The sequence below is a fragment of the Anarrhichthys ocellatus genome, unplaced genomic scaffold (genome assembly GCF_004355925.1).
Source record: "Anarrhichthys ocellatus isolate YVR2014 unplaced genomic scaffold, GSC_Weel_1.0 scaffold61, whole genome shotgun sequence".
NCBI lineage: Eukaryota > Metazoa > Chordata > Actinopteri > Perciformes > Anarhichadidae > Anarrhichthys > Anarrhichthys ocellatus.
Window position 1 is genome coordinate 1,059,698 of NW_022280091.1, and position 20,649 is coordinate 1,080,346.

General features: G+C 42.5%; 2 protein-coding genes across 2 annotated transcripts; both read left to right on the forward strand.

The window, feature by feature from the left end:
- Positions 1 to 3,198: 3,198 nt before the first annotated feature.
- bglapl (bone gamma-carboxyglutamate (gla) protein, like) lies at positions 3,199 to 4,156 on the forward strand. Its single transcript, XM_031871833.1, has 4 exons — positions 3,199 to 3,259; positions 3,376 to 3,705; positions 3,829 to 3,925; positions 4,054 to 4,156. Exons 1-4 carry the CDS (start codon positions 3,199 to 3,201, stop codon positions 4,154 to 4,156), a joined length of 591 nt encoding a protein of 196 aa, XP_031727693.1.
- Positions 4,157 to 5,371: 1,215 nt separating this feature from the next.
- Positions 5,372 to 17,855, forward strand: LOC116396930 (NLR family CARD domain-containing protein 3-like). Its single transcript, XM_031871969.1, is given in 9 exon segments — positions 5,372 to 5,645; positions 8,143 to 8,224; positions 8,300 to 8,485; positions 10,031 to 10,109; positions 10,265 to 10,493; positions 10,636 to 12,457; positions 12,555 to 13,052; positions 16,414 to 16,460; positions 16,600 to 17,855. Coding segments are annotated over 8 exon segments (3,546 nt in total). The 5' UTR covers positions 5,372 to 5,645; positions 8,143 to 8,156; the 3' UTR covers positions 17,217 to 17,855.
- The last annotated feature ends 2,794 nt before the right edge of the window (positions 17,856 to 20,649 follow it).

Below are 20,649 nucleotides of genomic sequence, written 5' to 3' on the forward strand. Positions count from 1 at the left end.
CGGACAGCTAGCGGGCCGTGAGGAGATATTCACTGAATTTGACGAGAAGCATTAGATTAGAATCGCTGATAAAGGATAAATAAAGGATCTCAATACTTCGTCTGCCCCTGGTGAGAAGCCTTTCTTTCATGACATCTCCCATGTTGTTCAACAACTCTACTCAATGCTCAAACACAAAAGTCTCTAACTCGCATTATTTCCATACATCAAACTTTTTTTTAAATGACATGGGCTGCTGTCTGTTTATCCTTCCATAAGGTCATCCTGATGCATTTGACAGAATATATTAAATTGTATAGTAGTAGGTTACAGTATGTGGTTCATTAGATAGGATTAAATAGCTGTGGTATGACTCCATAGTGTCACTGTTGTCAGTGAGACTTATTATGGCTAATAAGTCTCTGGTGCTGCAGGAGATCTGGTATCAGTCTGCTAAGCACAGAGCCGTACACAGTAAATGTCTCTCCCAGGAGTTTTTCAGTATTTATAATACGAAACATAATTTTCACATCGATTGCAAAAATATGGACACTTTTAGGCCCCCTCTCCTTCAACACGTCTGCGCTGTTATATGCTGCATTATATCTCCTAGTTTACATTTTCTTTTATTCACATACCTTAATACAAAATCCCAAATCTATTATTTGTTATCATTCAGTTAGTGTATTACAGCATATTTCCCGTAAATGACACCTTGCTGAGGTTACACATGCTCTTACCTACAACCTAAAATGTTCTCTGTAAGTCATGAGCATCCACACACGCACACTGAGGTAATGGTTTAAAAAGAAAAGCCTAAATGCACGCCTGTAACTGGTCATTTAAAGCTTGTTTGTTGCAACCATGTGATGCGTGTGTATCATGCAAGTGGAGTAAAACTGCCAGGGACCAAAAGACAGAAGAAGGAAGTTTACAGTGAAGATTCTTTGAAATTAAATTTTAAAAAATATTTTATTCACACAGAACAGACTCTTTGCTTTGTAGTACCCTTTAGAAGATAAAGCTGCTGTTAACACTGATCTGTCCTTTAGATATCTTACTGGTGTGTTAACGTGGGGTTGCCGTTATTGGTGGTGGGATTTGTTTGTTTAAAAGCTTGATACAGACATGTTGGAGCCCTGGTCTATTAGGTCTGAGGTCTCAAGGTCTCAAGGTCAATAAACAACCTATAGATATATACTTAAAGGAGCGGTAGGGAAGAGATATGTGATGAATATGAAAGAAATACATAGATTATGTTGTAAACCCATTCATCAAATGGCAAAATGTTTTAACCGCAGGGGAAGTGCTTTCAAAACAAGTAAAATGCATTTTAAATCAGATCATAAACTTACAGTGAACCAATGCAGCGAGTTTCAAACAGGTGAAATGCGTTCTCTCCTTCTGGTCCTGGTATAGTAAAGATAGGGCCTTGTCAGTAAACACAGTATTATATGTGACCTGAGAGGATACCGTATCACCTAATATAGGAGAAGTTAACACTTTATGGTGTTTTTGTCACACAGTATATGTTGCACCTGTGCATATACGTTTTATGCTGGTCAAACAGGAAATGTGTAAACCCAGAACAACAGTAAATAAAAGTGAGCATTACTCATCGTCTAAATTAAATGATTTCAAAGCCGAGCCACAACAACAACAAGAAAGGTCAAGGGCAGAAATGCACCAGACACTGTATTTCCTGCCTATTCAGGGATGCTGCGGCAATTGTTTTCTCCAACTGTGTCTCCCCTGTGCACTAAGATATGCAACCACAAAAATGGACGCTGGACCAGACATTGAAATTACACAGCAACCAGTCCAAGACAAATCCCTGACACCAGGAATAACGCTAGACTATATGAAACACGAAGGACACCAAGGTCACCCTGCAGCTGCACTGAACTTCTCAGAACGTCTCACTACGTGATAGATGGAGCCGTTTGGGGACCCTCTGGGATATATATGTACATGAAGTGATATGTGTGGATAAACAGTATTTACGGTGCAAGATGGTTTAGGACCAAGCTGCAAACTCAAAATACCAGATATCTTTTTTTATCATAAACCACAGCTGAAGCCACACTTCAACTGTATCGCACAAACAGAAAGCTGCATCCAAACCCGCATATATAATGCTGTGCATCCAACACATGGGGGCGGCTTATATTTAGCCGTATATCTGCTGAAATACATCAAGCGAGGTCATGTATTGGGCCACTGATTGGCGTTGGTAAACCGTGGCCATGCCTGCATCTGGCCAGGAGCTAGACCCAGATGGATCTGTAAATAGTGACTGACTGCGGTTCTGGTGGGACTCTGCAACACTCTAATTAAGCTCTCTCGCACAACGAGGCTCACTGCTGCCCCGTGTCACTCGATTAGTAGCCTGTGGTCGGCTCAAGCTATAGTTTAGGGTTTGTGGGGGTGGACTGGAGCGGAGCAACATCACAGCAATGGCAGGACTGGCGGACTTCATGTTGAAGAATCAACCCTGCAACGGGTCTCCCTGATTAAAATCCAATCACATCTGAAGGGTATTTTATAGAGATCAGTAACACGACTGGTTTAGACTTTCAGGGGGCGGTGTGTTGCATTATTGATACTCCAGTGATGAGGGGTCAGGATTGGAAAGGAATTCAAAAGGGGATTTACAGGATTGGTAAACATGACGAGTATAAAAACTGATTGACCTCAGGGAGTGAAACTATTTTAGGATGTCAATTCAGTAATTCAATTTGACATTTATCTATGGGACATATAGGAGTTCTTTAGAATTTAAGGTAACATATGTGTGTATATTTGCATGTGTGCATGTGCATGTGGAGAAGGGGAATCCCCTGATGTTAGTCCAACTTTCTTCATGTCACCCTGTTTGTCTGGGATTGGCTTTAATGCCAAGTCAGGTGTACATACATGAATACATGCGTGTTTACATACAGTACATGCACTGTACGTACAGTTGAATGCCAAGAATGTTTGTGGCCGTGTAAGTTTCTGCGTGGGTGAACGAGTTTTTCGGACTCTGTGCCAGGGCTGCGTGGGTGTTAAGGGGAGCTTTCATGACAAGTGGGCTGTCTCTGGTCTGAGAAAGAGGTGGACTTCAGTATATATTGACCTCGAATTGGGGGAAAGAAACAGAGCAAGCCATCGAAGGAAAGAAGGGCGCACAATCAAGAAAGAGACTTTTCTACAGAGTGAAACTAACTACAAGGCATCATGAAGACTCTGACTCTCCTCTCCATCTGTGCCCTTCTGTCAGTGTGCTGGTCCATGGGAGGTAAGGACAAACTCGTCCCATCACTGCTGTGATTCCTGAGATTGACCTCTGTTATTTGGAATAGTGTAGGTGCCTACAATGTGCATATTAAAGTGTTATTTTCTGTAATTCCCCAGCTGTTGAGCCAGAGGTTGTCGTGGACCCTGCTGCCGACACGGCGGCTGATGCTGCAGCTGCTGACCCTGCTGACCCTGCTGACCCTGCTGACACTGCTGACACTGCTGACACTGCTGAACCCACCGCCCCCGATTCATCCTCCTCATCTTCCTCCTCCTCAGAGTCTGATTCGTCCTCAGCCTCCGACTCCAACTCTTCCTCCTCCTCCTCATCTTCCTCTGAGTCTTCCTCCTCTGAGTCTAACTCCTTAGGATCCGACTCCTCCGCCTCCGATTCTTCCTCTTCTTCTTCATCCTCCTCATCTTCATCTGAGTCAGCCAGTGACGAGGGTGAGCAACATTTTTGTCTCCAGAAAGAATCATTGCATGGTTTCAGAATTACTTAAAGTTTGACTTTAAAACAAGAATCTTTTTTCGACAAAAAGTTTGATTTTGTGATGTTCGTCCCCGCAGCGTCCCAGGTGGTCATAACGAGAGACCTGGCTGCTGTTCTCCTGAGGAGAAGAAGAGCTGCCGCAACAGGATACCTCAGCCCCCTGCAGCTGGAAAGGTACAGTTATTTACTCTATTCCTTGCTGCAAAGTTCCTACCTAAGGTCAAATTATCATTTTACATATTAGTCGGGTGTAAAGAGATCTTGCAGCCCTTCTGACCTCGTTTCCCTCCTCTGCCCTGCAGCCTGAAAGAGGTGTGTGAGCTGAACATTGGCTGTGACGAGATGGCCGAGACTGTGGGCATCGTCGCCGCATACGTCGCCTACTACGGACCCATCCCCTTCTAAGATGAAGACACCACAACTTTTGTAACAGAACAGTGCAGCAACTCCCCTGGTACCAGATGAGGAGCAGACAATTCCACCCCCCCCCCCCCCCCCCCCCCCCCCCCACCCCCCCCAAAAAAAAAACTAAATGGAGATTTGTTTTTAAATGTCCTGTATGAAAAGGCCTCTTCCAGGCTTTCAGAGAGAGGCACATGGAAACGAAAGTGAAGTATGATTAAATTGTTCTCTACATCTGTAGTATAATGCAATGAATGGTGCTACAAGTGAAGATATAGTGTATGTTAATGTATTGGTGTTTGTTTATGTTGTGCTTTAGTGCTTTAACTAGAAGTAGTAATTCTAGTAAGTAGTGGATGCAGTAATGAGGTACTGTAGTTGTAGTAGTAGTGTATTGATAATGGTAGTGGTAGTGTACAGTGTGTGTAGAATGCACAGCAGTTATCTGTAATGACTGTAACCACAAATTGCCTCTGGGTTTGAAGATAATAAATTATTTAGTTTTTTGTCGAATTGTTTGTCTTGTCTTAAATGAATGAAATGTTGTGATGGGAGCTGATGGAAGGAATGACATTATATAAGAACTGCAGAACTTTGGTGATAATTACCTTCACGCTCCTTTCTACGAATGACCCCTTCCACATACAAGTGGTCATGTAATCCATTGTTCATATAAAGTACTGATTATAGCTGCTGCAGCTAAGATATATTCTGCAGAGGATTAGTGTTACATTCTCTTTCATACATAAACATGCACGATACAAGTGGCTTCATCTTCAGCCAACGTGACGCCGCTCTATTCAGTGTTCATGCTGTTCTCATATTTGCCACTAGATGACAGAGTTGGTCAGTCAAACAAGGTCAGGAATTAATCTTGTGTTCAATTGGAATACATGAAAACACTCTGACAGAATATTATATTATATCAATCAAATCGCACTGCCAACAGAAATAATCATAATACATTTACCCACAATTTCTGGGGAAATATATATTTTCTTCAATGTATTTCTTCATACGTGGCTGTGATGTAGTCTCACTTATACAATCGCAATCCCCGCCATGAATATGAGATGTGGTTTATAGATCTCCAGCAATATTGTGAATGTTTGACGAATTTGGCGACAGAGGCAGAGAACTGCTGCGCACGGAAGGGAAACCAGTAGGTTTGAAAACCAGGGACGTCACACCGGCCCCTCCCTGTCCCTTCCTGTTCTCTTTAGTTTCACTTCTGGAGCTCGTAGTGTCGCAGCTTGTTCTTCTCTGCTCCTAAAGGTTAGTAAGCGACTCTTTTCACTGAGGGACTCTTGGAGGACTCTTTGGTCCTTCAGGTCCAGCAGAAACTAGTTCAAGTGGACTTCAGAGGAGGACCAGTGAAGAAGAACAGAGCAACACGTCACAAAGTCTTCAGTTCGCATGTCGCTGGCCCAATCCCAATGTCCCCCCTAAAGCCTCAAACCCTGAACCCGCAGGGATTTACTGACGTCACCTGGTAAGTGGTTGAGTGTGAGAGACTGTGAGGGCTTGAAATGGTGTAAATAGGAATTTAGGAAGGAAATGACTCTTCTGTTCCTTAATCACAACTCACGCGATCCTTTACTTTGAAATCCGTACTCCTTGGAGGGCTGTGCGGTAGCTTTAGAGGGGACGATCACGTCATACTGTACATATGAAACTTCATTTAGATTTAGAGGATCTATTGTTCTAATGTTTATTATTATTGTTCTAATTTGTATTATTATTATTTTGAGGAGGAGGAGCTATTCTATGTTTATTATCATTAATATCAGGATTATTAATATTATTATTATGATTATTATCATCATGATTATTATTATGAATGATTATTAATTATTAGTATGATCTTAATTATGATAATTATTATAATTATCATAATTCTTATGATCATGATTATCATAATTATTATTACCATCATTGTTTTTATTGTTATTATAATTATGATGATTATTATTTTTACTATGATTATTATTATTTTTATTATGATTATTATTATTATGAACATACTCTAACTCCTATAGATTTAACCTGATGTACTTCAGATCCTCTTGAGACCTTTAAAAAAGTGATATGAAGATCATAAAGTTATGAATTATGAACTCTGAAGGTGTTTCTGAGGCTAAAGATGCTTCAAACGGAACCAAACTGGTCTGTTCTCACATTTAAAGTCCTCAATGTTTTTATCTGATGTGGTTCTAATGCTTCAGAGGGAAGTCGGCTCTATAGCGCCCCCTACAGAACTTAGACCATGCAGCCCTCGCAGTACGTTTTACATAGATCTGTAAAATTTGGTAAGCACATGTATCACATGTAGACTGTAGACTGTAGACATCTAGAAAAAAAGTATCTTGGGGTACATCCCAAGTCTCTTAATTGCAACCCCGTTTCCCTCACTCGCGTCCTTTCCTTGCGTCTTAGTCCCTCCCACCAGGGATGCAAGGAAACCATGCGAGGAGAGAGGAAACGAGGAAATATGTTTTAAGATACATGAGACGTCCTTTCCTCTGAAGCGTCACGTGAAGCTACATCTGTTTCTGATGACGGAGGATCAGCTGTCAGTCGGTTTTAACAGCTGGAGAGACTTTTGAGAAGTTTGTGTCTGTTCACATGATCACTGTACTTAATAATAGTAACTAATAATACTAATAACTAATAAAGAGACACAGTAATCACCACTGTAGAGGTGTTTCTCTCTGTAGCCTGTTACCTCTTTAACAAACTGTTCTGTTTATGAGTGCAGGACCGATTTCTACCGGCAGAATGCGTTCGTCTTATTTATGACTTATTTGTGTCTGTATGTTTTGAAATTGTGATTGTGACGTCATTATTAAATAACCCAGAATATGATTATAGTTTCTCTATATGAATGACATCAATATCAACTTAATATTTAGTGAGAACAATCTACAGACCTTAGTGATTAAAAGTTATCAAAAGCTTAAAGGTTTCATGAACGGTGAGGACATGGTGTGGCGGCCATTTTACATGGTTCACCATCATCCATCAATCTGCTGTAACTCGACAGTACTTTGTCAAAACTGTCCCAAACTTGCCATGCTTGATGAGAGTCATGGCTTGAGGACTTCTGCAGGCCAATATCAACTCAAAGTCACAGCGCCACCTATTGGCAACCGTTGTTATATGAGGGTTTCAGAAGTACAGAGGTCCAAACACTGAGCGGACCCTCTGAAGAACATGTGGTTTCCTTTTAAAGATATAGATTTTAAAGTGTTTGGAGAACAGAAATTAGCTCACAATAGTTTTAAAGTCATGTCAGTAAGCATCAGTATAAATGACCTGTAAAGCAATAAACGGTGAGATTCAGGTTACATGTCACAATATATGATGCACACTACATTCTGACAACACATAACTAAACAGCTGCAGATGAAAGCTCACAGTGTTTCATTGAAGGGTTCAACTAACAGCAAGTTGAGCCCACTTTCCTCTCTCAGCCTCTGGATTCCCTACCGGTCCTTTTCTCTGGACTCCTCACTCATCTCCTCTGCAAACGTGTTCTACTAGATTACTGTCAGACCTCCAGAAGACACACACAGAGTTTAGAGAGCTGCTTTTACTTTGACAGTCTGTTATGTTACAAACACTGAAGCGCATTCACAGCTTACGTTTGTTCTTGTTTGTAGCTGCTTCATGCTCTGACTGGATGTAGTAGACTTGGAAACAGAGGAACATTTCAAACGTTGAAGAGCTTTTCAAAGTCAGTCAAACAGAGGTGAAAAGTGACGTCATCCCCAAAGAAAGGCCAATAAAAAGCCACATGAAGTGTCTTCCTCTATCTTCAAACGAGCCAAAAGACTAAAGAGCATTGTGAATGTCATTTCTTAGATATGACTCTGCAGCTCAAAGTGACATCAACATGGAAACTGTCCCATGAGTGTATTTAGTATTGAGGTGAATGAGCTGTGTGTGTTTGTCATGATGAAGAGAAATAATGTTGTGTTTGTGTGAAGGTGTGGACTCTGCTATGAATCAGTGTGAGGACAGAGAGGAGGGAGTCCCTCCCTCTAAAACCAGCCAGACCAAAGCTCAGAGGTGAGATGACTATCTCTAACTGTCCATGACTCAAAGTCTTTCATTCACTGACTCTGTTTCTACACATGTGACCAGGATCCATCAGGGACCACACTGTCCTGGACCTGAACCTAAACATGAACATGAACCTGGACCTGGACCTGATCCTGGACCTGAACCTGAACCTGAACCCAGCTGTGTGTCCATGATGTCCATGAAGAGTAACCGGTCTAAAGCTCTTCCTATATACTTCAAAGATGGACGCCACTCTGTTGATCAAAGGTGAGGATTTCAAACTGATGATGAAAACAAAGTGATGATGATGATGATGATGATAATAATAACTTTATTTAAATAGCACCTTTCCAGAACAAAGTTACAAAGTGCTTCACAATAAAACATGAAAGCAAATAAGAAACACAATCAAACCGGTAAAATAAGATTTTAAATAAATAAACAAAATAAAAAGCGTCAGATGTAAAAATAAGCCAAGCGGTAAAAGTGAGTCTTCAGAAGAGATTTAAAGAGGATACTGAATTTTGCGGCCTTAGATTACCAGGAAGAGATTTCCACAGCTGAAGGGCCTGGACAGCAAAGGCCCGTTAGTAAGGTGTGGTGTAAAAACTATATAATAGTACAGAGTGAGTGCTATAATACTGAAATAAGGAAATGTGAGAAAAGAAAGTTTGTCTTTGGAGTATTTATTCTCTGTGCCGAGAAGGTTCAATTGAGCGCCTGTGTGCAGTCTGAGGGATGAAGAGCCATGTGCGCAGGGTTTGTACATCTTATAAAGGACCAGTGCACAAGGGTGGGGGGGTAGGATGAGTCCTCACGAAGACATCTGTTTCTGTTCCTAACCTAAACATTCTGTGGTTAACTGTCTGCACCCCCATTCAGTTACTTCCTCTTATGGAATGTTTCTCCTGCTCATACCAGATTAAAGTGACTCTCTCCAGGTCTGCAGGTCAAAGGAATGACCTGATTCTGCTTCACTGTCTCAATTGAGTAGATAGATAGATAGATAGATAGACTTTATTTCAGACTCAGGGTCCAGAGAGACAAATACATAAAATGACATACACAAACAATAAAAGTACATAGGCCTAGCAATGCCTTACAAAGAGACAGCTGTACCAATGACGCCACAGCTGGGACTGGTAGCGTGTGCTACTAAACCTTATGTTGGTTAAAACAACTATGATCTAATTTTCAGAGTCATTAAGTCGACAAATGAATTTATACATAAGATTTCTTAACACAGTTTGGAAAGTATTGACTCGTGCAGCCACAAACATTTCACTGGCACTACTCCTTGACTTGAAGGTAAGCTAGTGTTGCAGTACAGGTATAACAGTGTACCAAGTACCAACGGATAAACTGGTGTTCAACAAGTAATATCTCCAACACGTAACTTTTATTATGCTTTCAACAAGATAAAAACAATGTGTCAATTGGCTTTGAAGGTGTTCATTCACACTGGGAGCTGCCCAGTACAACCAGTCTGACACTGAGACGCTCCACTGGAGCAGCTGGAGATTCTGGGTGCCTTGCTCCAGGGCACTTCAGCAGTGTACAGTGAGGGAGGGAGAGCTACATGAAGGGCTTGGTGAGAGCTGTTGGGACTAAACCAAACTGAGTGGTGAAGAAAACAGTGAGCTGAAAGACTGAGCTGTTGATTCTCAGTGGGATCAGCAGGACTAGTAAACCTTTACCACTACAGGGACTCATCTGATCCACATCCAGATATCACTTCATGGACCTTTATCTTGTGTTTGTCTCTGCGTGGACAGACACAATGTGAGCTCATTCTTCATGATTTCTCCACAGAGAGGACCAGGAGAGCTCAGAGGTTCCCAGAGGTCAGTCTGCCCAGCAGCATCAAACACACCTGGACTCCATATTTATGGTCTGTACATGTACAACTACTTTTACGTCTATTCTGTTCACAATCATCTCCGTGCTGCACTTTGTAGATCAGTGGATTGTCAGTCTGTCCAACATGGATCTGATGTTTGGTTCCATGGTTTTAGTTTGCATCATTCATAGAATATTCTGTTCCAGCTGCTGGAGGAGAACATCGTCACTTTTGTGAAAAAGGAGCTGAAGAAGATCCAGAAGGTTGTGAGTTCAGATTACCCAGAATGCTTAGAGAGTCAGACGGAGGATGAGGAGGTGCTGAACGGTGAGGATGAAGAGCAGAGGAGGAGCAGCAGAGAGGCGTTTGTGAAGATCACACTGCACTTCCTGAGGAGAATGAAGCAGGAGGAGCTGGCTGACTGTCTGCAGAGCAGTAAGAGGATTTCTCTAAAGATTTAACATGCTGGATAAATGGGACGTTTACTAATGTCTCAAGAGATGGACCAAACTATATTCAGATATGTTGACACATTTTTCTAATAATTTATTCATTGATGTTCTTTGTTTTTATTCAGGAAGTCATTCAGGACTTCCTGCTGCAGTTTGCCAGTGTGAACTCAAATCTAACCTGAAGAAGAAGTTCCAGTGTGTGTTTGAGGGGATCGCTAAAGCAGGAAACCCAACCCTTCTGAATCAGATCTACACAGAGCTCTACATCACAGAGGGAGGGACTGCAGAGGTCAATGATGAACATGAGGTGAGACACATTGAAACAGCATCCAGGAAACCACACAGACCAGAAACAGCCATCAGACAAGAAGACCTCTTTAAAGCCTCACCTGGAAGAGAGGAACCAATCAGAACAGTGATGACAAAGGGAGTGGCTGGCATTGGGAAAACAGTCTTAACACAGAAGTTCACTCTGGACTGGGCTGAAGACAAAGACCACCAGGACATACAGTTCACATTTCCATTCACTTTCAGAGAGCTGAATGTGCTGAAAGAGAAAAAGTACAGCTTGGTGGAACTTGTTCATCACTTCTTCAGTGAAACCAAAGAAGCAGGAATCTGCAGGTTTGAAGAGTTCCTGGTTCTGTTCATCTTTGACGGTCTGGATGAGTGTCGACTTCCTCTGGACTTCCACAACAATGAGGTCCTGACTGATGTTACAGAGTCCACCTCAGTGGATGTGCTGCTGACAAACCTCATCAGGGGGAAACTGCTTCCCTCTGCTCGCCTCTGGATAACCACATGACCTGCAGCAGCCAATCAGATACCTCCTGAGTGTGTTGGCATGGTGACAGAGGTCAGAGGGTTCACTGACCCACAGAAGGAGGAGTATTTCAGGAAGATATTCAGAGATAAGAGGCAGGCCAGCAGGATCATTTCCCACATGACCAACAAGACCTCACGAAGCCTCCACATCATGTGCCACATCCCAGTCTTCTGCTGGATCACTGCTACAGTTCTGGAGGATGTGTTGAAGACCAGAGAGGGAGGAGAGCTGCCCAAGACCCTGACTGAGATGTACATCCACTTCCTGGTGGTTCAGTCCAAACTGAAGAAGGTCAAGTATGATGGAGGAGCTGAGACAGATCCACACTGGAGTCCAGAGAGCAGGGAGCTGACTGAGTCTCTGGGAAAACTGGCTTTTGATCAGCTACAGAAAGGCAACCTGATCTTCTATGAATCCGACCTAACAGAGTGTGGCATCGATATCAGAGCAGCCTCAGTGTACTCAGGAGTGTTCACTCAGATCTTTAGAGAGGAGAGAGGACTGTACCAGGATAAGGTGTTCTGCTTCGTCCATCTGAGTGTTCAGGAGTTTCTGGCTGCTCTTCATGTCCATCTGACCTTCATCAACTCTGGTGTCAATATGCTGTCAGAAGAACAAACAACCTCCCGGTTGTCTAAGGTCTTTAGCGACAAACCTGAACTAGCACATCTCTACCAGAGTGCTGTGGACAAGGCCTTACAGAGTCCAAATGGACACCTGGACTTGTTCCTCCGCTTCCTCCTGGGTCTTTCTCTGGAGACCAATCAGAAACTCCTACGAGGTCTGCTGACACAGACAGAAAGTAGCTCACAGACCAATCAGGAAACAGTCCAGTACATCAAGGAGAAGATCAGTGAGAATGTGTCTCCAGAGAAAAGCATCAATCTGTTCCACTGTCTGAATGAACTGAATGATGGTTCTCTAGTGGAGGAGATCCAACAGTCCCTGAGTTCAGGACGTCTCTCCACAGATGAACTGTTTCCTGCTCAGTGGTCAGCTCTGGTCTTCATCTTACTGTCATCAGAAAAAGATCTGGACGTGTTTGACCTGAAGAAATACTCTGCTTCAGAGGAGGCTCTTCTGAGGCTGCTGCCAGTGGTCAAAGCCTCCAACAAAGCTCTGTAAGTACAGAGAGAGTTAGATTCATATGTCATAACTTAAATATGCTGCTATCTTTTCTACTTATTGTTTATTTTTTCTTCATCATTGTCTCTTCAGACTGAGTGACTGTAACCTCTCAGAGAGAAGCTGCGAAGCTCTGTCCTCAGTTCTCAGCTCCCAGTCCTCTAGTCTGAGAGAGCTGGACCTGAGTAACAACCACCTGCAGGATTCAGGAGTGACGCTACTGTCTGCTGGACTGGAGAGTCCACATTGTACACTGGAAACTCTCAGGTGACCCTGTGAATTACTTTTCTTGGACTAAGTACTAAGTTTAATGTTTACACACAAACAGATTGGTGATGACAGTAATAAACATAAACCTTCCAGCCCTCACAGTTCCCTCAGATTATGTGACATGTGTGTTGTTTTGTGTGTTTGCAGCCTGTCAGGCTGTCTGATCACAGAGGAAGGCTGTGCTTCTCTGGTCTCTGCTCTGAGCGCCAACCCCTCCCATCTCAGAGAGCTGGACTTGAGCTACAATCATCCAGGAGACTCAGGAGTGAAGCTGCTGTCTGCTGGACTGGATGATCCACACTGGAGACTGGAAACTCTCAGGTATGAAGAGGCCTGCTGCAGCCACAGACAATCAGTCTGATAGAGGAGGTAGAGCTGGAGACTTTTTCTCTGTCACACTGTCAGCCTGGTTAATATGACCCTGACACACCAAGCTGACCTCAAACTACCAGAGACTCATCAAACTGTTTGTATCCCACATCAGACTATCAATACAGACAGCAGTAGTCAGGGAACAGTAGCCAGGATGAGCCACAACAGGGAGGGAAGGTGATGAAACTGTTGTTTTTCTGGAGTGTTGTCTTGTTTCAACATTAGAAAATAGGACAGTGGTGTATCCTGACACGTTGACGGGCATCATGGTGAGTTGACATGAGTCAACGTCGTCACGCTGCAGGTTTGTGGGCTCATATCAAACCTGCAGCGTTGGATGTTTTGATGCTCGTGTGTGTTGCCCTTTAGTCCAGACATTATTGTGAAATGACAAACAGACTAAGAAACAATCTGTTAAACCGTCTTGATCATCACAATAGATGTGTTTTAAAGGAGTTTAGCTTTACCTGGTTTTGGTTTGTTTTGCACTGAGAGCCAGTTCCCTGGCTGATAAGAGTCGACTTGTTGAAACTACAGGTGACAGTCGGCCACAGACGCTCAGTGAAGAACCAACAGCTGATTGTGGACATGGTGTGTCAGAGCCCAAAGAGGTTTATTTACGTAGGACTGGACCAAAGTTCTAGGGGGACACAGGCAGTGCTCTGTGGCTGCAGACGGACTTGAACTGTAATATTTTCACCCCCAGATTACACATAATAGAAATCAGTGTTGACTGTTGCTAGGAGACGGGATGTGAACAGCTTTGTACATCCAACCATCCCCCCCGACCTCCTCCATCAGAGGGTTTGTGGCGCTGTAGTGATTTCAGGCTACTTTCTCCTTTACTTCTGAGAGACAACAGTCATTATTACACAAACAGAAGAGGTCGCTTGTCAGTACCAAAACATCCAACAATCAATACTTCTATATTGACAACGGATCAGCTGACTCTGTGTAATGGTGAAGAGTCGTGTGGTGGTGATGAACCCACAGAGAAATTGTCTCCATCTCTGCAGCTCTACAGGGCTTTTTAGCCTCTTTTAGCTCCTAGTTTTGGTTCTGCAGCACATTTCCTGTTTGGTTCAGTCTCTGTGTTTCCAGCAGCCGCTGTTTTCATCCAACAAGCTGTGATGAAGCCACTGTTTACTACCTGCTCAGCAGCAAACAGCAGACAGACTCAGTTAGAGACTAGCTGGTGAACATAGTGGAGCATTTAGCAGCTAAAGAGACAGATATTTCCCTCAGGAGGTGGTGGAGACCAAAAACAGAGCTAAAAGACAGAATATTGGACTTCCATTCATCAGGTGACACAAACACAAAGACTAGCTGATGAATCATCATGTTGATGTGTAACTGCTGGATGTGGAAGCAGCTGGTTGATATCATGTTAAACACAACTACTTTATAAGCTGATAATATGTCAGATGTTGTGTTTACAGCTTGTTTTCACTGAACCACAAGTGGACAAAGAAATCAATTGATGCAGGTTTAAACATTTGATTTACTGACTGACTGGTAGAGGAAACTGAGTCTGAAATGGATGATGATTGTCAATATAATACTGATAATAATATATCAATAAGTGAACATGCAGTTTGGTTACAGGGCTAATCATTCGACTGAAACAGCCAACTGCTTCCTCTTAGAGAATGTGAAGCTTAAAATGGATAAAGGGTGTTTTTTCTTGGATAAAGAGCGTTTTTTCTTGACCTCAACAAGGCTTTTGATGCGGTTAATCACAATGTCCTGATTAATAAACTGTCAAATTTTAACTTTTCCCGAGAGTCTCTTGCCTTGCTGAAATCCTACCTTGAAGGAAGAACCCAGTGTGTCAGAGTGGGTGATGTTTCATCATCTACTCTGAGATCTAACGTGGGAGCACCCCAGGGTTCTATTTTAGGACCTTTATTATTCAGTTTATACATTAACAATTTGCTGGGTGTCTGCTATGGGTGTGATATTCAAATGTACGCCGATGATACAGTGATTTATGTGCACGCAAAAAACAAAGAACAAGCTGGACTTAAACTTATGTCCACAATGACAAATGTAACTAAATGGCTTGCAGATTCCTGCCTTCACCTGAATGTTAAAAAGACTGTTTGTATGTTCTTCACAAAGAGGGCTTGCAAAGTGTGACCGGAGCCAGATGTTTATGTTGCTGGTTAGAGGCTACAGGTAGTGTCAGATTTTAAATATTTAGGAATTTTTATTGATTCTAATCTCTCTTTTAAAAAGCAGGTAAAACATCTGACAAGGGTCTTAATATTGAATCTCACGAATTTTAGATATATAAGAAACAGTCTAACCATGCAGGCTGCAAAATTGTATGTTAATACAATGATTGTCCCCCATCTGACCTACTGCTTAACCAGCTGGGCACAAGCCAGCAGCACAACATTAAAATCTATTCATATTCTCCATAAACAAGCTCTAAAAACACTTGATACGAACGGAGTGCCTACCTCAAGCGAAGGAGTTCAAGTATCTCGGGGTCTTGTTCACGAGTGAGGGTAAGATGGAGCGGGAGATCGACAGACGGATCGGTGCGGCTGCAGCAGTAAAGCAGGCGCTGCACCCGACCGTCTTGGTGAAGAGGGAGCTGAGCCGGAAGGCAAAGCTCTCAATTTACCACTCGGTCTACGTTCCTACCCTCACCTATGGTCACGAACTCTGGGTCGTGACCGAAAGGACAAGGTCGCGGCTACAAGCGGCCGAAATGAGCTTCCTCCGTAGGGTGGCCGGGCTCAGCCTTAGAGATAGGGTAAGGAGCTCGGTCATCAGGAGGGAGCTTGGAGTCGAGCCCTGGACTCCTTCGCGTCGAAAGGAGTCAGCTGAGGCGGTTCGGGCATCTAATTAGGATGCCTCCTGGACGCCTCCCACTGGAGGTTTTCCAGGCACGTCCAACTGGGAAGAGACCCCGGGGAAGACCCAGAACACTTTTTTGTCTGTACGTTAGTCTGTTTATCTATGAATTTTAATTCCATTTTAATTTGAAATTTTGTAATTTTAGGCTGCCTTCAAACATCTGGTCGGGGACAGCAGATGAAAACTAGCCTCTCTGGCTAACTCTGGCTCACTTACAGTTTGACTGTTGATTGGTGTGCATTGTCCCTGCAAAATAAACAAATAAATAAATAACATAATGAGCTGTCGTCATGGGCCAATCAGAAGAAGCTCCAGTGAAGTAAAAGAATATGAGCCGATTAATAATAAGTTCTCCATGTGAACATGAATAACAAAGCTCTGTGTATGAGAGCGATGTAATGTCCATGTTTCCATGCTGCTCTGACCCCCCTCCTCCTTTCAGGGTGGAGCCTGCTGGAGTCCGATGGTTCAGACCAGGTCTGAGGAAGTGTAAGTGTGCTTTGAATTTGATTCATGAAAACAAAGCATCTTCAAACTGTGACATCACTCATTCACATCTCTGATGTCATCATCAAACAGATGATAGATTAATAACTGCAGCTGTATTGTGTCTTGTTCTCTCCATCAGATTCCTGTGAACTCACACTCGACACAAACACAGTTCACAGAGAACTCAAACTGTCTGAAAACAACAGGAAGGTGACACTTGTGAAGGAGGATCAGTCATATCCTGATCATCCAGACAGGTTTGTCTACTGGAAGCAGCTGCTGTGTAGAACTGGTCTGACTGGTCGCTGTTACTGGGAGGTCGAGTGGAGAGGAGGAGTTAATATATCAGTGAGTTACAAAGGAATCAGAAGGAGAGGAAGCAGTAGAGACTGTATGTTTGGATGGAATGATCAGTCCTGGAGTCTGGAGTGCTCTGATGGTGGTTACTCTGTCACTCACAACAAGAAAGGAACACACTTCACCTCCTCCACCTCCACCACCTCCTCCTCCTCCTCCTCCTCCTCCCCCTCTGGTAGAGTAGCAGTGTATGTGGACTGTCCTGCTGGCTCTCTGTCCTTCTACAGAGTCTCCTCTGACACACTGATCCACCTCCACACCTTCAACACCACATTCACTGAACCTCTGTATCCTGGGTTCAGGTTCTGGACCTGGTGTGTTTCCTCAGTGTCTCTGTGTTCTCTGGAGGAGGGAGAGTCTCCTCCTGCTAGAGAAACCTTCTCTCTGCTGACCAGATAGTTCAGTCTGTACAGGATCACACACAGCTGATGTTAGTTAGTACCACCCTGATCTCTCAGTGAAAAACCTCTGAATGTCAAACAAGAGTCTTTCTGGATCAAATTCAGCATCTGTGGAAAAAGAATCACAAGAGTTGTGATTCTAAATTCATCATCTTTGATCATCGTGTAACAAATGAACAAACTTTGATAAGTGACGTTGAAATAAGAAATCAAAGTTTTGGATGATTCTAGATAATAAAGCACATAAACATGTCAAAGCAAAAATTATCATATATGCTTTTATAATCACGAATGGTTAAAATGAGAAAATGAGATAGTCTTGGTTTAACATACTTTGCTCTGATCTTTGTCAGAGTCAGCTTAGGAAACAGGCTGTAAGGTCAGATGCTGTAACCATGCTAACTGTTTAGGAGACATCCTGACTGATGTTCCACCAGGAAGACCAGACAGGAACCTTAGAAATAAGTGTTAACTTAAAGAAGTCTGTCATGAACTGTAAGACTACGTAAACAGCTTCATCCAATGATGTACTAATGTTTAGTTTTGGACCATATATGGACCAGGAGGTTAAATGGTGAACAGCAGCTTTGGTAAGTTAACTGCAGTACCTTAACTGCCATAAATATTATTTGTCATTATTTAATATGCTTGTTTATATTCTATATTATTATTTGTACAACTTGTTTTTATGAATATGGATTTTCGTTTGGTTTTATATGTGATAGGAACTATTGTTACGTCCTATGTTGCGCTGGGGACAAATTTAGCCGGTGCACAGCAACAAGAAGACGCGCAAAGCGGCAGCGGTCTATATACTCCGCAGTGTTAAAGTTAAGTTTAAGTTTGTAAGTGATCTACTTTGAAGATTCGTGTGTTTTCAAGTGGACCCATTTTCCCTCTCGGTGTTGACAGATGAATTAATCCGTCAGTAACAAGAACTATGGAGTCATGTATTTCCTGGAGGGAGTGATAAGAGCGTTATGTGCTAATTTGTCTTTAGCCAAATCCCAATGTCCCCCCTTACGGACTCACGGACTTTGAGGCCGTGAGGGTTTAGGGATGTCCCACTGTCAAATCGTCAAGTGTTTGATGGCTCTCTCGCAGACATTTTGAGCCCTTTATGAACCCTTTCCGTAAGTCAGCATAGTATGCTGACTTAGCCTAAGGGAATTACCCACAAATCATTGCAATGTGACGTTAAACACGGGGTAACCAGTGGACTCATGGAGACGTAAACAAAGAGGACGGCTCACGTGTGTTCAGCCTGTCATATTAAATTTACTCAGAAACATTAAGGGTTAAAGATGGAACATGGAACAAAAAATAAACATGAAATCAGAAGATATTTATTTATTTATTCATCAAATATTTGATTTTGTCATTGAAGCTGTTTTGACAAAAACGAGTAAATAGATTATATGAAGTTACCTCTCATCTTGTGAGGAAAGGGCCTGGAAGACTTTCAAATCAGTACAAAGTATAAAATAAATACCCACAATTATACATCATATTTTTTGTCGTTTTCATGGTAACGTGATATGTTGCAGCAAAGTGCTGTCCCGTTCCTATTTACACCATCTCAAGCCCTCACAGTCTCTCACACTCAACCACTTACCAGGTGATGTCAATTAAGTCCTTGAGGGTTCAGGGTTTGAGGGTTTAGGGGGGACATTGGGATTTGGCCATTCATGTCGTTTTCATGATATGGGTAATATTGTTCCCTCTGATATGAATAATATTTGAATGGCCCGTGCTCTTGAGTGTGTGGCGGAATGCGTGTTTTAGCTGAATTGACGTTGACTATATGCATTGTTGGTTAATGCCGCCGCATCCGGCCATGCGGGTATTCATGTAGCTAAATTGCTAGGATTTCGGAATTAATTGTCTTTTTGAAAGTCTTTTACGGCTAATGCCCTAGGCGTTCTCAATAGGATGTAACCCTAACACCCAGTATGTAATAGTTATGTACATCGTCTATACTTTACTATTGCCTGTGAACATTCTCACCATTTTATGACTAACACTGCCAAGCAGGGGCGGCTGGCCAATAGAGGGCCATGGGGCGTGGCCTCACCTTGAGCGCCCCTCGTTGAGCCACAAAAAGAAAAAAACATAATAATAATAAATTTTACAAATTGTCAATATTTGTGTTTTTGAAATCTGGAATGTACCCAGTAATATTTGTAAATTATGATATCTGCGTCAGGCTGATCTGAGATCAGCTCTTTGGCCTGCAGAATCCGGCGTAGTGCTCGCGCCGGCGTGAGCACTACTCCAAGTCTCTTTTGAGAGGAGAACTTTGGCGGAGATTCTGCAGGCCAAAGAGCTGATCCCAGATCAGCCTGACCTCACAATCAGACAGCAGACTAGCGGGAAAGGGAAGCAGTACATGCGAAGTTTCTCTACTAGCTGTACCAGACAGGTTTGGCTAGTCATGCTAATGCCTTAAAACAACAGGGACAGATCCAGCATGGACAGTTACGGGTAAGTGGGTAAGACAGAAAAAGGGTCTTCTTTTGCTATCTCTGTAAGACCCCTAAATCTCTCAGTTTTTCTGCTGCTTTTTATCCTGGTCCGATGCTGGTAACCTCCCTTATTTCATGTGTCACTCACACATGAGTCCTCCTCCTTTTTGAGCTGACACGGAATGTAACTGGTTTGATCCTGTTAGAACCAGAAGCACTGTATAAGGCTCAAGTGACTATGTTACACAAAGTGTCTAACTCGAAACAGTTTATATGTTAAATCACATCTATCATAAAATAAAACAAGTTATATTATGATGGTTATAAAAAGTGTAAACAAGCTATAGGTTGTGATGGTTATACTTAGAACTCAAAAAGGTTACAGGTTATAATAGCTATACTTTTATGCTTTCATACTTTTCTACGATCTTTCAACAATAAGTAAAAATCCTACATTCATTATCCTACTTAAGTGAAAGTAATTAAGTATTACCAGGAACATTTCACTGTTGTAGCTGTTGAGATGGTTACCTTATATACGACAGTTAGATAGTTTAGTCCAGTGGTTCCCAACATAAGGGTCGGGCCCCCTTCAATGGGTCACAAGATAAATCTGAGGGTCCAGAGATGATTAATGGGAGAAGATGAAAAAAAATGTTCTGCCGCACAAACACATTTTTTAAATATTGTATACTTTTAACTCTTTGGTCCATGAACAGTTGAAGTTGAGAGAGGAAATATCTTGATGGACTGAAAACTTAAAGACATCTGAAACAAGGTGCCCCAACAAGATCCTGCTTTCTTTAGTCTCAAACTAAAGAGGCCGGGAACCACTATTTTAATTTATATTGTTGGGTGTGACCTCAAAATGTACAGTACTTGAGTAAATGTACATATTCACTCAGTCAGTCGACCATGTGGAAAGTTTTCTCATGGTTGTTCGTGCGCTTTGGCACAGTCGTGCGC